This window comes from Dichomitus squalens, assembly GCF_000275845.1.
Source record: "Dichomitus squalens LYAD-421 SS1 unplaced genomic scaffold DICSQscaffold_13, whole genome shotgun sequence".
Lineage (NCBI taxonomy): Eukaryota > Fungi > Basidiomycota > Agaricomycetes > Polyporales > Polyporaceae > Dichomitus > Dichomitus squalens.
Genome location: NW_006766895.1, coordinates 380,340 through 395,413, shown reverse-complemented (window position 1 = coordinate 395,413; position 15,074 = coordinate 380,340). Strand labels below are relative to the sequence as shown.

The 15,074-nt window shown below is 54.3% G+C and overlaps 5 protein-coding genes across 5 annotated transcripts; 4 read left to right on the top strand and 1 right to left on the bottom strand.

Annotated features, from left to right (window-relative positions):
- Nucleotides 1-403: 403 nt before the first annotated feature.
- DICSQDRAFT_105728 (uncharacterized protein) lies at nt 404-4,065 on the bottom strand (the record flags this gene model as incomplete). Its single annotated transcript, XM_007365617.1, has 12 exons — nt 404-499; nt 557-563; nt 625-791; nt 855-1,336; nt 1,400-1,833; nt 1,883-2,121; nt 2,181-2,744; nt 2,796-2,941; nt 2,992-3,088; nt 3,589-3,773; nt 3,824-3,932; nt 3,988-4,065. The coding sequence occupies 12 exons, from the start codon at nt 4,063-4,065 to the stop codon at nt 404-406; spliced, it is 2,604 nt and encodes an 867-aa protein (XP_007365679.1).
- A 259-nt stretch (nt 4,066-4,324) lies between these two features.
- Nucleotides 4,325-5,582, top strand: DICSQDRAFT_86137 (alpha-L RNA-binding motif-containing protein). The gene is made up of 3 exons (XM_007365616.1): nt 4,325-4,413; nt 4,463-4,921; nt 4,972-5,582. The coding sequence occupies exons 1-3, from the start codon at nt 4,366-4,368 to the stop codon at nt 5,452-5,454; spliced, it is 990 nt and encodes a 329-aa protein (XP_007365678.1). The 5' UTR covers nt 4,325-4,365; the 3' UTR covers nt 5,455-5,582.
- Nucleotides 5,583-5,854: 272 nt separating this feature from the next.
- Nucleotides 5,855-9,503, top strand: DICSQDRAFT_180598 (FabD/lysophospholipase-like protein; the record flags this gene model as incomplete). The annotated part of the gene is made up of 21 exons (XM_007365615.1): nt 5,855-6,020; nt 6,082-6,233; nt 6,299-6,328; nt 6,392-6,403; nt 6,472-6,874; nt 6,949-7,041; nt 7,100-7,248; nt 7,301-7,309; nt 7,366-7,564; nt 7,628-7,804; nt 7,858-7,919; nt 7,974-8,002; nt 8,051-8,084; nt 8,145-8,270; nt 8,322-8,408; nt 8,463-8,472; nt 8,523-8,605; nt 8,662-8,686; nt 8,740-8,961; nt 9,017-9,279; nt 9,337-9,503. The coding sequence occupies 21 exons, from the start codon at nt 5,855-5,857 to the stop codon at nt 9,475-9,477; spliced, it is 2,472 nt and encodes an 823-aa protein (XP_007365677.1). The 3' UTR covers nt 9,478-9,503.
- Nucleotides 9,504-11,089: 1,586 nt separating this feature from the next.
- DICSQDRAFT_169997 (uncharacterized protein) lies at nt 11,090-11,710 on the top strand (the record flags this gene model as incomplete). The annotated part of the gene is made up of 1 exon (XM_007365614.1): nt 11,090-11,710. The coding sequence occupies one exon, from the start codon at nt 11,090-11,092 to the stop codon at nt 11,708-11,710; it is 621 nt and encodes a 206-aa protein (XP_007365676.1).
- A 2,361-nt stretch (nt 11,711-14,071) lies between these two features.
- On the top strand, nt 14,072-14,784 carry DICSQDRAFT_127001 (uncharacterized protein; the record flags this gene model as incomplete). Its single annotated transcript, XM_007365613.1, has 2 exons — nt 14,072-14,165; nt 14,285-14,784. 2 exons carry the CDS (start codon nt 14,072-14,074, stop codon nt 14,782-14,784), a joined length of 594 nt encoding a protein of 197 aa, XP_007365675.1.
- Nucleotides 14,785-15,074: the final 290 nt, after the last annotated feature.

The following is a 15,074-nucleotide window of genomic DNA, read 5'->3' as shown; positions in this document are numbered from 1 at the left end:
AACTAAGTTCAGTCATACAAGCTCAGCATTTCCACGAAACGGACTAGCGTGTCCGTAGCCGCATGACGTACCGGGTGGATGCCGCCCCTGGGAGCCCGGATGGAATGCCGGTTGAGCCTGCCGGAGCCAAGCAAAACCCTGCCAGAAAGTGCGCCAGGACACCCTGACAATGCATGACGCCTGCTTTTCCTGATATCTCCCAGCGAGCAAAAGCCCTTCCGAGCCTTCTACGTGCATGAGCCAAGCGCATTGGGAGATTACTACCTGGATTCGCGCCGGCGGAGGGAAACGTAGCGCCGAGGGCACTTGCTGAAGGCGATATAGTTACAGAATACAGTAGATGGCGTCACAGCAGGTCATGAAAAACAAAGACAGCAAGCGAACATGTGAATACACGACACCTTCAGTGTGAAGATTTTATGCTATTGAGCCTGACAACAAGAGGCAACAGCGACACATTCTCGCTGGAGGCGTAGAACTGCACACAATCAAGGTGAACCTAGGAACAGCGGTTAATTCACCGCGCGATGGTGGCATGCGAATGCAGCTATCTGACCTTGAACCTAGACGTTTCGGAACGATCAGCCGCCATAGGTTGCGTGACATACATTGAAGAAGACCTACCAGTGATTGAAATTGGTCTCAAATTTCCCCAAGATGTCCCATCGCTTCGCCATCGAGTGATCCCCGTCCGGCGTGTCGGCGGCAGCTATAGCATTATTGGCGGACTTAGTGAAAGAAGCAGTGTATAAGGCAAATGTCGAGCATGTGACAATCAGCCTCGAGTACGCCTGAGAGAGACATCGGCGACCCAATCAGCATCCGCGAAGCTCGCGAGAAGTGGACCCACTCACCCGAAGCAGTTTCGAACTAGTCAACATGCATTCCTTAAGGCATGTATCGAGGAAGTCCACATGGTCCCTAAGGAGCTGGTCGACAGTCTCGACCTTGCCTGCCTCAAGCTTACCCTCGAGTTTCCTCCAGTTCGGCTCGAGGACCTCAAACGTCGTGAAAGCAAGGATCTGCTGAACAAACGCGAGCATGCGTGCACGGAGCAAGAACACGCGCTTGCGCCAGTTCTCGAACTCCGAATGCCAATCCTTCTGTGGGGAATGCGGCGTTTGGCGACCGGCGTCGGGACCAGTACCACTGGGACGGGTGGGACGGCGCCACGCCGTCGTCTTATGCTCTATCCACATCGAGGACAGCGATTGCTCGACATGTTTGAGGTGAAGAAGAAAGCGGAAAATGAGCTGATATCGTAGAATAGTCTTCCGCGAGATGACGAGAGATAACGGAAACTTGACATGATAGTCCAAAGTGAGCGCGTCAATCGCTGAATCGCGGGATGCGTATCAATCGCATGTGCACGCTCGCTGACCTGAACGAGTTGACTCACCAAGTATCTGTTTCTTGTCGTCCTTCTCCTTCTCCCGATCCTTCTTCTGCGACTCGTGGGCGTGCCCGTGCCCTTCCGCAGTCTCGCCATCTTCGAGACCGCTGACATTCACAACGGTCAGCAGCCATTCGTACAAGCCATTGCCGGCCATCGTGACCTTCACATCCTCGCGGAACATGGCGTCTTCGCCCTGAGCATCTGTATTCAGCGCCAAGTCCAAGAGACTCTGCAGCTTGACTAGAGACGCGGACTTCGAAGATTTGCGGAGTTCATTGTGAGACAGGTCCAAGAGGTGTGTAAGGAACGATGATTGAGACAAAAAGAAGTACCGCTTTAATGAACGGAGACGAGGAATCAGTTGTTGATCTCGGAGAAGAAGTTGGAGCAATGTCCGGTTCGCATGGGTGTAGGCATCCTCGATACATTTGTAGAACCTGCGCGGAGTTTGAGGGTGCAAGACATGAATGATTTGCTAGCTCATACCTCTCATCGTCCATAGACAGGTCTTCTTCGTATTCTTGGCCAGAGTCTCGCCGGATCTCGATGCCACACTCGCGGATGACATTCAGGTACTTTCCGGCAAGTAAGATCTTGTGCTTCCACCTTTCGAGTACACCCGGAATGCAAGCTCCGCCTGGCAGACGGCCGCCGACTGAGCGGGTAGGAGGCACGCCTGCCTGGTGCTGCTTCGAGGAGCCGCCTAGAGTCGATCCGTCCCTGAGCTGGACGCGGAGCTGAGTCAGACAGCACAGTCACGGGCGCGGATGAACTCTGTGGTCACCGTGTAACGCCGTTCCCAGTACTCGTCCGTATAGTCCATCTCCAGCGTCCCGCGATTGATGAACTTGCTCTCCTTGACGAGAAGCTCCTCGTACGGGTCATCGAGCTTGCCTGTTGTGATCCAAGCTTGGACCATCTCGACGTAAGGCTTCCCAGAGTCCCGGAGCAGGGCGCCGTAAAGCTCCCGAGCGGCGGGGTCTCCTGACATGTTCTGCATGCGCTCGTGCAAAATTGCGAGGACCTCACCGCCTTTGACCGCGATCCCACTCGCGCCACCGTCCACTCCCAGGCCTGTCGTCTTAATCTCCGACAGGACTGCTTTGAGCTTGGCACCGCCGAGACCTAACGCCTCGTTCCTTGCGTCTTCTTCGGCATCGGAGCTGCTTGAAGAAGACGAAGACAGCTCGGCTGTTGGGTCATCCGCCGTGGCCAAATCGGTCGTGAGCAAGTAGAGGAGGGACAAGGTATGTAACGTAGGATGGACGTAAAACCAGAGCTTCTGTAGGGTGAAGTGTGGCGAAGTATTGAACGCGTGCTCGAGCTGCGACAATAATGTCTGATAGTCCTGTGGATTCGTTCAGACAGGCATCGGAGCCTAAGCAGCGATGACACATACTTTGAGCATGTCGCGCATTGACGCGCATAACGCATGGTTGACGAGTCCAAAGTCCAGGTGACTGCGCAACTCGATGAACGAACTGATAGCCGTATAGTAAGTGGCTAGCGGTAATATCCTTTCGACGAGGTCCCGAAGCGATGGATCTTATGACGATATCAAGCATGATCACAAAGGTCAAAGAAACTCCACGCACCTAAAGACGGCGACACGACAAACCTGACGCCGTTGAGGGGGTCATCATCGTCCGGTGAGTAATCCTGGTGATACGTGATGTAGCTCCCCTCAATGCCCTAAGGAAGACGGATAGCGTTAGTTTGCCCTATCTTGACGCTTTGTTGATCAAGGCTCCGCAGGCTGCGTATCGATATGTCTCAATTGCAAGTGACGCTTTCATGCCTTAGTCCGAGGGCGCCGTTGGACCTGTGGCGTTCCGGATTCATGTAGCGGCCACAGCGCCGAATGACGTGCATCGCGCTCCGCCCACCGGCGAAGACAGCACTGAGGTCAACTGACTCGCCAACATCCTGGCCCTCGTCGTGCGCTGATAAGACTTCCGGTGCCCAATTATGATTCCAATTCAGTATAGAGGCACATCCGGAGATAGATAGTACTTCCCGGCGAAAGGCCTGAATCCCGCGAGACGTACTCGCCACTAGGTCACGAACGAGGCTATAACATAGTCATGCCACCTCGTGCAATCAACGACAGGAACATGCAGCAGTTGACTTTGACATGGCGGCGCGCCGGCATTCTCGGCATAGGGTGCAAGAGGCGTCAAAGGAGCACATACCATAAGCACGAAAAGCAGATCCTCAAGGACTAGCGCCTCCTGGATCTCGACCGGGATGCCATAGAGGGAGTTCTCCTTCGCTTTGCCCTTCCCCTTTTCTCTCTGTGCACTGCCGGACACAACGCGCGAGTTGAGTGGGGCGCGCACGAACGACCTCTCCGCCTCGAACGATGCCTCGTCACGTCCTGTGAAAGAGCATGAGCGATTGGACATGGAGGTATGAATCTGAACAGACTCCTTCTCCCGCTTTCACGAGATACGGGGATGCGCAGGTCAATGTCCTCACCGAGGTCGTCGTCAATGTACTGTCGATTACGCCTTACGGACGCGATGGTGTCCGTGATCTATGCGAAGGACGCGTGAGAGGCAAATAGTTGAAACATAAATCGGGCCGATTACTTTGTTGTATTCTTTCGTAGATAGCGTCAGGTTCTTCTTCTTTCCGCCAGTTCTGGCTCTTGGGGTGTAGGGATCCATGCGTCGAGGTGGGGCAAGCGTTCGGAATGGGAGGATGTGGTTGAGACGAAACCGTACTAAGCTCGCGGTCATAGAACGCGACTTGTTGGCGTCTAATTGCTTACTTGCGTAGTAGAGTTTGTATCAACACGGATGCTTACTACATTGTTACACAGAATAAGATGTGCTTAATCTGTCTAATGCGACTTGGAATAAGTTCAATGCGCGCTTAGCCTGAATTTCTGTGGGCGGGTCGCGACTGTTCCCTGTCTTGCGACCACCACGTCTTCTGTGTCTGCCCTCCTGTAGACGACCGCAACCATGCGGGATGCTCACATCTACAACTTCAAAAGAGGCCTTCCCCGTATGGTACGAACGACGCGTTCTGCGCCTGCTCCGCGCACTGACTTCCCTATAGAGCTGGCACCCACACAACTTGTACAACCTATGGCGGCGGTCCTATGGTCCTCTAGAAAAGATTACGAACCGTGTCGAGTACAAGGAGTCGCTAAACTGGCGACGATGGACAGCCAAAGCCCTTCTTCGTGCGTACCACGGCGACTTCATCAATGAGAAGATCTTCAAGCGGTGGTATCTCCCCGAAACTTTGCCCGATGTGCGCCCGACTGAGGCATTAAAGAAGGTCGAGCCCGTTTTGGAGGTTAATAGGTGGGCGAACAAGCAGGAAGCAGCGCAGAAGATGGAGAAGCGGGCAGAAGAGGAGAGGCAGAAGGGACTGGCGCCAGTTGGGAGCTTGATGTTCACGGAGGTCGAGCGGAGGATAGACGTGGTCATCTTCCGAGCATGCTTCGCGCATAGCGTATATGAGGCGCGGCGGCTTGTCATCCATGGGGATGTCCTGCTGAACGGCAAGAAGGTACGTCTTTCGTCGCGTACATGGCTGCCATGCCACCTAACGCTCTCCAGCACACGAACCCGAATACGCGTCTCGCTCCTGGGGACATGGTCTCTGTCGACCCCAAGGCCATTCGCTTCCTGCAAGACCGTCCAGACCCAGTCGAAGAGGATGCAGACACAGCCGAGGAGGCCGCAGACGCCGCTGGTGAAGCCTCGGAATCAAAGTCAGAGTCCAAGACGGTTCCCTCGACTTCGCGGTTCTCCAAGAAACATAGCACGTCGTCATCGTCCAACACTGGGTTGACTCCCTTCAACTTGCCACCCTACGCATCGCCCTTCCTCTTCATTCCTGCCTACCTCGAACCCTCGTTCGCGACGTGTTCTGTTATCTATCTCCGACACCCTACAGCTCGCCCTGGGTACTCGGAAGTCCCGACGCCGTGGGACGCTGATGGGGAGGTTGTCCGATTGACGTGGGAGTGGTACTCAAAACGCCGTATGCGCATACGGAGCAAGAGCCAGCTGGCGCGGATGCCTGACAATAGGCAATAGGGGCATAGATGTTGATTCCCTCCGTACCGGTTACGATAATACATGGCTAATGTGCTGCTGCATTCCCTTCTCCATGTAGCAAGTTGTGTTCGCTTGTGTTGCAATGTTCTGCGTGTGATAGCGATGCCTCGGCACATAGGGATCGATTGAAATGTTCTCGGCATTAACCATGCCATATCACCTCGAAATGCATGGAGAATGGCCAGTATATTTGCGAACACGTCTACATAGACTCGGATACTCACCGCAGGCGCGTGTCAGTGGGCTGTGACGTCACAACCTATCGAGCGGAGTCTGCTTTTGCAATCGCGAATCATTTTCCTTCGAAACTACCACTTCAAACCTTTCATTCTCCTCCCTAGACCATTGTGAGCACCGGGCTCGACGGAACGGTTCGCGTATGGGCAGCATAGTGAACCCAAATCATACGACGAAACTCGTGCAGAAGACCATCTACACCAGGAATATTCGTGGTCAATATGCCTCTGGCCTCAATGGGACTAAGTGGAAGCGCCAGCTTTGGTCTAATTCCTTCATCCAAAGGCCGCCTGAACGCCCCCTAGCTCGTAAGACAAATTGTCACCGCTCCATTGATATGTTCTGACCAGGTGTCACCCCTGGGATCAGGTCAGACACCACGTCTTTGGTTTGCGCTCGGCACTGCGGCATGTCTCGCCATCGGCGTCCCTTTGTTGCGGACAACTTCCGAAAACGCCATCGAAGAAACTCGAACACAGGCCGCTTTGCAGCCGTCTGTCCCAAGCGAACTCACCAAGAGGGTACGGTCATAGAACCGCACGTCTGTGGTCAAGCCGCTGTGACTGACTATGACGCACAACTCCAGATAGATGCTATCTCGGACGTATTCGGCCAGGTATAGTATGAGTCGCATCTGTCTGTGGGCTACCTGTGTAGGCTCACTGAGTACTTCTGACAGGGATCAACTAAGGTAAACCGGCGTACTCCGATTCTCGACGCCTTCAATTAATCACTCTATCTGATTGCTACGAATCGAAGGGTCTCTCCTTCCTCAAATCATCAGCCCCTATCCAGACGATATCAACCTCCATCTCATCGTGGACGTGGCCCACACTGCCTACGCCTGACATCCCATGGCCGGCGTCTTTCAGCGTGGCAGAACTCCAGGAACGGTTCTCGGTCCTGCTTCTCGAGCTAGGGCGCGGCCCTGGATCGCTGTATGACACCATCGTGAACAGCCCCCCAGATCTGGACGTCAACCCCGAGTGCGAGTGGGACGCGGAGGTACGCGTCGGGGACGACCTGTGTATCTCCGAGCGGGCGTTCTTGGGCGAGCGCAAGCGAAGGATGAGGGCTTCGTTCGCAAAGTTGATGGGCGTGCCTGAGAACGATGTTGACGAGCGCGATCTGCCCATCGTCGCCATCGCGGGTTCAGGAGGAGGTCGGTCTCGCTCTTCCCGTCCCTGTAGATCATCCGAGTGCGGTTGCCGCTGACTCATAAATCGGCACACGCAGGTTACCGAGCTATGCTGAACACACTAGGGTCTCTTACTGCCGCGAAGTCTACTGGAGTTCTCGACTGTGTCTCGTACACGGCTGGAGTGTCAGGTGCGGTGTTAGAACTAGTGCGGATCCAGGGCATTCATTTCGAGCAATCTGTACCTAGGCAGTTGCTGGGCACTAGGTATCCTCTACTCTGGAGTCGCTGGATCTACTATTCCGAGCGATGCGGCAGCGCATGCGAAAGATCGTATCGCGACGAGCTATGTGGACATAGAGACTTTGGATGCCCTGATTACCCCTCCGACCAACAAGGTATTCTCTGTCTTTCCGCATGTGGTGATAAGCATTGACTCCTTGCTCGAAGTACCTTTTAGTACGTGCCGACCCATTGTTCTCGGGAGCCAACGATCATCTTTGTTCCCTCCTCAGACTGGCCTACTCAGGAAGGCAGTTGGCGAAGCTGGCGCCGTGTCCTTGGTCGATCTTTACGGCACGCTGCTGTCGTACAGGCTATACGTTCCTTCAGATCTGACCCGGCTAGACCCTCGCCATCTTTCCCTCCACTTCTTCCGCCGGCACATCGATGATGGCTCTCTCCCTCTCCCTATTTTCAGCGCCATACAGAATGGTGCGTCCGAGCTAGCCTTAGTGAGTTATCGAGTAAGACAAAGAAATGAACGTCAATACGCAGTGCATCCTACTCAAGAGCAGGCTAATGTGCTGAAGGCGCTGGAAGAAGCGCGGAGCCGCAGCGTCGACAGTGATCGCTCCAATTTGCTGCAGAGAGAACAAGAGAGCTTAGCGCGGAGCATTCGTTGGCTATGGTACGAGTTCACTCCGTATGAGATTGGCTGCGACGAAATAGGAGGTGGGTACACGCATTATTGCAAATTCTTGCACCGCACGACTAGCGTTCCGCAGCATGGATTCCATCATGGGGTCTAGGACGTCGGTATATGTATGGTAAGAACATAGAACGAAAGGTGCGTATCACGCACTCGGTCGCTATGGCTGAGTCGCACTCACCAGCAACACAGCCCGAGACGAGCTTTACGATACTGGCAGGGTATGTGAGCACTATCATGGTCATCAACAATACACTTACCTTGCCCAGTATTTTCGGCTCTGCGTTTTGCGCCTCCTTAAAGGTCTGTACTGCTCGCACGATGTAAGTGCATCGCGTAGTTGATGGCTTGGCTGTCGGCTAGCATTATTTCCGGGAGGTAGAACCTGCATTGCGAGTTCTGCCACTACAGCTATACAATTGGCTGGCGGACATCATAACAGAGAACGAGCACGATCTCGGACTGATCCATCCCGTTCTCCCGGATCAGGTGAGTGGAGCATTATGCTGATATCATTGAACGAGAGTTGACTTTTCCTAGTTCCCCAATTTCCTCAAGGGTCTCGCCGGCCAACTGCGCGATGGCAGTCCGCCTGATATCACTGAGCAAGAATATCTCAGTTTCATGGTGAGTGTCTCTCAGCCTCATCCACTGCCACCTATGACGCGACGCTGGGGGCAGGATGCCGGAGGTAAGCATTCGCTTGAGGTACGAGGGCGGTCCTTGACGCAAGTTCCACAGCCGAGCTCAACATCCCCTACTATCCGTTTCTGAGGAGGAATGTGGACTGCATCATCGCTCTAGATGCCAGTGCAGACTCTCAGGTACTGAATGTTTGCCACTCGTGTATCACCGCTGTTGACCGGGAAGGCATATCCAGGATCTCTGGTTCTCTCGTGCGGAAGGTGCGATGGACTCGGACACAGTATACGCTCTAGTCAGTTCTGACTTGGTGTAGAACTTGCCGCGAAGCGCGGCCTAAGGACCTGGCCGAAGGGGGCAACGTGGCCGACTCGCGTGTTCAGCGGTGATACAGGCGGACAGAAGTCTGAACAGGCTCCCGAGTACGAAGCGTCGACTCCCGAGTCTGCCAATCTGAAGCTGGCCCAAACTCAGGAAGCCGCACTTGCCAAGCAGGCAGACAAAGAGGACTCAACCGAGGCTCGAGCGCTACCGACCGGTGCGTCACCACTTGCTATGCTCGTGTTCCGTGTGATCACAACGAATCTCTGTAGACTCCTCCGAACCCGATGCTCGGCCGCAGTCGCTGAGCTCGTGCGAGGTGTGGATCGGGTCGTCGACTTCCGCCGAGGAGATGTCCGCTCGTCTGGACGAGCTCGACGAGGCTGCGCTCCTACAACGGGATGGCATCGGCGTAGTCTACATTCCCCTCATCCCAAATGTTCGTCACGTGCCAGGGTTTGATCCGCTCAGCATCTCGACTTGGAGGCGTGAAGTCTCTACCGAGGAGAGCCAGAAGCTATTGGATGTTGCAGAGGTGACCCTAAGATGCCGTTCGTAGACCAGCTCGCTCGAGGCTAACGATCAGGGATAGGGGAACTTCGAGGATAGTAGGGAGAAGATCGTACGGCTGCTCCGTGCTGTGTGGATGAGGAAGCGGATGGACAGGCAGCGACGAGAGTGGGAGGAACGCCTTGTGCACGTTCGCAGACAGTTGGGCGGTCATCTACAATGAGCTCATATTAGACACGCATACATTCCGAACATCGCGTAGCATATCCCATTAGAAGCTGATGAAACTTTTCTCTCTGCCCGATGCCTTAAGCTGGCACGATTGCGGCGTGATCCAGGAAATAGATATTATAACCTGGTTAGATGAATACCATGAAGCTACACTGCTCCTCGATGTTTTTTTGGAAAGCTGACTTGGTCGCGTTGATTTTCAGTTCCCAGTCCGAGATTTGGTTGACAAAACTTGACAATAAGCTCCGTGAGCACTTGCCAGATCGGCAATAGCGCGTCGCGTATGTCACGTGACCGGCGTTCAAGGGCGACATCACCTCGGCGCGCGCCGCGCGGCAACAGGTGCTCTGAACACTGACATGATATATCTCTGCCTCTGCTACGGCCGAATCCTATCACGGTATCAAGATGTTCGCATCCAGCTATTGCAAGCATCCTACAGTCTACCTAAGCTTTCACTAATCTGCTCGACGGCATGACTCCGGTAGTGCGGTCTGGGCCACTGTATCGTTGATGGTGCCCGAATTTCATTCCTTGTCGCACGCGAGTCTTGGTATCTCGAAAAGTACATGGAACAGTGAGACCGAGTATGTGGCCCCCATCTCTTCTCTGCTGATGCACGCAGTCTCAGGTGCGCCTCCAAACGTAGAAACCGATGCCAGCCATGGGTTTGTCTTTTCTGTATCCGCAGGCCATCAATGTCGTTGGCCAGTCGCGTCCCCACCCATCGCTTTGCGGCAGGTCATGATGATAGATATTTGCATTGGCACAGCGGCCCCTATCCATGAGCCCTCAATGTCGGCCGGTACCCGGCTGTACCTATCAAAATTCTGGCTTGCTGCTTGCATGCGGGCTTGAGATGACGGGCCTTCGACCCTACGTGCGCTTCTATCACCCTTGCTGCGATGGACTTGACAGGCGGCACCCGTGTGGGATGGCGTTCGTTGAGGCACGATCCCATCATGCTTCCGTCACCCCGAAGCTGTTGTCCGCCCAGGCTTCGACGACCGAGTAACTGCCACACCTGAGCAAGGAACTGTCAAGTGGTTGCCTATAAGTACAGGCTCTCTGTCAGTCGTTCCTTCTTTCCTTTCGTCGTCTCTGGTTGGCCCACCGGGTTGCTACTGGCTTGTCATTACCTCACAGGAGGAGAGGGCTTAGTTCAGTCAAATGCCGCTAGCTGAACCAATCGTGACACCCTCGCCCTTGGGACCTCCAGCTGTAAGAAGCTTGCGAACTTGGCTGCAGTACCCTAACGCTCCCCATTGACCATTCACTTCAGCAGGAACAGGATATGCTAGGAAGTGCAGTGTCCTCCATCCGCGTAGACTGCGCTACCGCAATATTTTCATGGGTCTGCGGCATTAGAGATGCTGCTCTTCATGACATTCCACTGCTGTACCATCCATCGCGTACCCGGCGTCGGGGCTCGGAGAGGAATGCGCAACATTCGGTAACCCAGACCTCATCACAGGGAGACGCTTCGACACGAACGATGTAAGTCTTTCAATGTAACGAAAATAGTATCTCGCATTTACTGGAATCCAGTGATGACAACAGTGTGATGCCATCGAACGAGACTACTTCATCCGGTATATATTCAGATGAGCTATCTGGCGCAATTTGCCCAGTTGTTGACCAATGCTCCTACAGGTCCCTCTTCGCAGTCATACCCAACAAGTCACTCGCCTACTAGCCCGACTTCCTCCACGTCGAGTCTCGCTTCGTCGTCATTCCCAGCTTGCGTGTTGACGTCCTCCACTTCCAGTTCCGTTCACATCGGCGCCGCCTCCTCGAAGAATCCCTCATCTGCAACACCATCGCCTGGTCATCATGATCGTTCTAGCAATCAGCCTACTTCGAAGGTAAATTCAGGCGCAATCGCGGGTGGTGTCGTCGGAGCATTCATCTTCCTCTGTCTCGTCGCCGTGGGCGCACTGTGCATAATTCGCCGTCGTCGCAAATCGCGTCAACCGCCTTCCGCCGAGTTCATGCACATCGCCCGTGGGCAAAGCGAGCTAGGGTTTGTACCCACGGACGGGAAGACCACGCCGAGCCTCGCGCGTCTCATCCCTCTCGCACGCCAGAGCTCGCTCGAAGACGATGAGCGACCACCTGCGTTTACCCCTGGGAGCTATGGAGATCCTGTGCTGGAGAAAGTCCAGGCGTCGGCCGAGCTGCGGGAGAAATATGGCGGGACGAGCGAGGAAGGCGGACATCAGTGAGCATGCCGTCAGTGCCTGGCGGTTGTTGGGACTTGGTGGAATATGAATATGTGCAATACATCATTAGTTCGTGTTTTTATATCGTGTAGCTCCAAAGACCCTCCCTGCATATGGACAGAGAATGTGACAAATCATGCATACGGTCGCACCTAGTGATTGCAACGCATTTCAGCGAGACTCGTCGGAATGTGATACTCTATAGTGATAGTTCCTGCTTGGTCGGAAGCCATTTGGATGGCGATTGTACGTGGCCACTACTGCCATGACGAGAACATCTCGACTGACTTCTCTTGCCGGACATACACGGGCAGAGGTGTGCGGGTCAAGACTCGACCCCTTGACCCTCTCGGCTTGGCCCCGGGGTCTGAGTCGGGGTCTGACCCGGGTCTGACCTTTTCGAGGGGTCAACACGTGATGCACGGTCGGCCCTCGCGTAGAATAGTCGACCGCGGACTACCGAGAGCGCTGGAAGGGTGAAAGTGCCCAGCTGGCAGCTCGAGCACATGGCAGACTCATATGCCACATCGACGACGGGATATGCCAACAACAGATGTCATTTGTATATATTCGCTCATCCTTACTGCTCCTACAGACACAGAGGTCGGATAATGCATCTACGCTACACCTTGCACCTCTCTGAGTCCTCGCTGATTTCCCGAACACACTCCTCTGGGTCGGCATCCATCTTCATCATGGCAAGTCTCTCGCAGTGTTCCTGAAGGCCATTGGTTTCACCCTACCGCTTATGGATGGCCGAGATGTTGCCAGTGGGCAGTTGGAAAGAACAGTTCGTGGCCGCTACAGGCGAGCTCGCTCGAGCAGTGAGTGGCGGACGGCCGGCCGACCCGGCGGTCCACGTGCCCGGAAGCTCCGACGTTGATGTCGCCTTGGCTTGACCCAGGGTCTGACCCCAAGGGGTCTGACCTGGGTCAAGGAGGCGGGTCTGACCCAGCCGAGCACATCCCTATACGTGGATAAATAGGGTCGCCTTTCGACCACCGTCACGGATTCTCGCCTTCCCATCTCCGATGGGCACTCGTCCCCTTCTGGTGATTGCTTTTCATTAATTGGTAGTACAATCTGCCACGGAAAAACCGAATTCAGCTCTGTGGGGAGGTAGCGCAGACTCGTGCAAGAGAGGCCAAGCCCATTCACTGACTTCGCTCGATATCACACACGAGAACTGACAACTGAAGAAAACTGAACGAAACTTGGCGGATCGAATTTTCAGGGGCACTATTCCGCGCAAGGTTTCAGTCTCGTCTTCGCTCCGTCTGAGGCACCCGCTGTGTCATGACGGCTTCCATTCTTTCGTGCAGATGTAAGCCATCTATCATACTCGTCGCTGTCATATCACTGATACTCCCCCAGAGGAGCTCAGGGAGAACTCGGATTCGATCCGAGCTCGAAATAGCTGACTTGGACGATAGAATTGTTGAAGCTGGTAGGGATACCTGGCTCTTTGCGATGACCGTTTCCCGGACTCTGGTGTCATAGTACCTCTAGAGAACGTCGAGTAGGTTGAATTGAAGGAGATCAAAGCGCGGAACTTGGTCAAGACAGAGCGGTTGCTTGACTTGGAAGATGATCTGGTGCGTCCTTGGCTCGTCAGATAGTTGAGAAGTCGCTGACAGTTATTCTTAGGGCGTCTTCGTATTCATTACCTGAGACTCGCCTACATCTGGGGACAAGAATGATATGCATCCCTCCGACTCGAGTCATTTTCTCTGAAAACTACCCCTTGCATACGATGTCCTAGTCCACTTCGTATTCTTTGCAGCTTACACACGTGCTGAAGACGACAGCCTCGAACCTTATGCGCGCTTCTGTCTTCCCCGTTGCGATGGATGGACGGTCAACAGACCGGTATGTGCCTGGACCTCCCCAAGCATGGAATCATCTAGATGGCGTCACCACGAAGTTGTTGGCCACCCGTGCTTCGACGCCCAAGGCAACTCCCGCGAGTATTCAGGGAGCTGTCAAGTGGTCTTATATGTATGACTAGTATGACTTATGTCGGTCATCGCCCCCTTCGTTCGTCATCCACGTTAGCCCGTTGTTGCCTACCCCTCGTCTCCCCAAGAAGTCCTCTGCAAATGCCACTGTCTGCCTCGGTAACAGCTTCTCCTCGAGAGCGTCTACTTGTAAGGAGATAGTTGGTCACGTAAACGCAATAAATCTGGCTGACGATCTGCGTATACTCTCTAGCAGTCTGACGACACGTTCAGCAAGCCAGTCATCTCCCCTCCCTTCACAAGCTGCAACCTTACTGCATATGACTTTCCAATCTCAAGCGGGTTGTCGTGTCTCGATCCAAGTTCGCATTCGGAGCCCACAAACGCTTCTGGAGACAGCTTCCCCATGTTCTCTACTGATCAGATCCAATCTGACCGGCTACCGCCGCGTATCACGCCAGCGATTACTTTCCTCACCTCAATAAATTCCCAAAGCTCCAGTCCGTTGTCCACCAGCAGTAGTAGTGTACGTTCACATAATACGGGCGATCCCAAGAGTTGCTCTTCAAGTGAGCTGTCTATTGCATGATGTGACACTCGTCTGCCTGACGTTCTGCAGGTTCTCCAATTGCAGACTCAGCCGCTCCCACATCTTCTCAGCAACCATCCTCGTCCACGCAGCAGCCAGTACCCTTCGCGAGCTCATGGACGGGGACATCTGCCACAGCTACAACCTTTTCTCTGTTTAACCCGGCCCCTCAGGCTACCTCTTCACCCGCAGTGTCCTACCACAAACAATCGAGCCGCGGGGACACAGGCGCGATTGTGGGGGGTGTCATCGGAACACTCGCCTTCCTCGCTCTCCTTGCAATAATCGCGTCGTTCCTCGTTCGCCGCCGCCGTAAATCCCTCCAGCCCCCTTCTGCCGAGTTTATGTTCATCGTCCGCGGAAGACGCAAGCTGGACATCGTTCCGACTTACTGGAGGGAGACCCCAGCCGAGGACAAGAAGCGGCCTCCTGCCGTTCTCGCAACGAGTCCGATGCCTGAGAACGTGCAAGCGTCGGCGGCGATGTGGGAGCAGTATGAAGAGACAAGCGAGGAAGGCGGGTACCAGTGAGCTTGAGTGCACTGAGATGGCTGTACCATGCAACATTCCATGTCGTTCCCTTGTGATGTGTAGCTTCCATTTGCTCTGAGAGCATCGTCCTGGCAGAACGCTCTGATATTTCTGACTTCAAGTTGTGGCATATTACACATGCATCGTTCCACGCTTCGGACATATGAGGCCGTTCGTTACCTAGTACAATATCGTCACAATTCTTCATGCTCGCTCACGGAGTACAAATACAGCATATATGTTAACAGTGGACGCCATTGAGTAGGTCCGCCCCAATCACTCTGCATTAG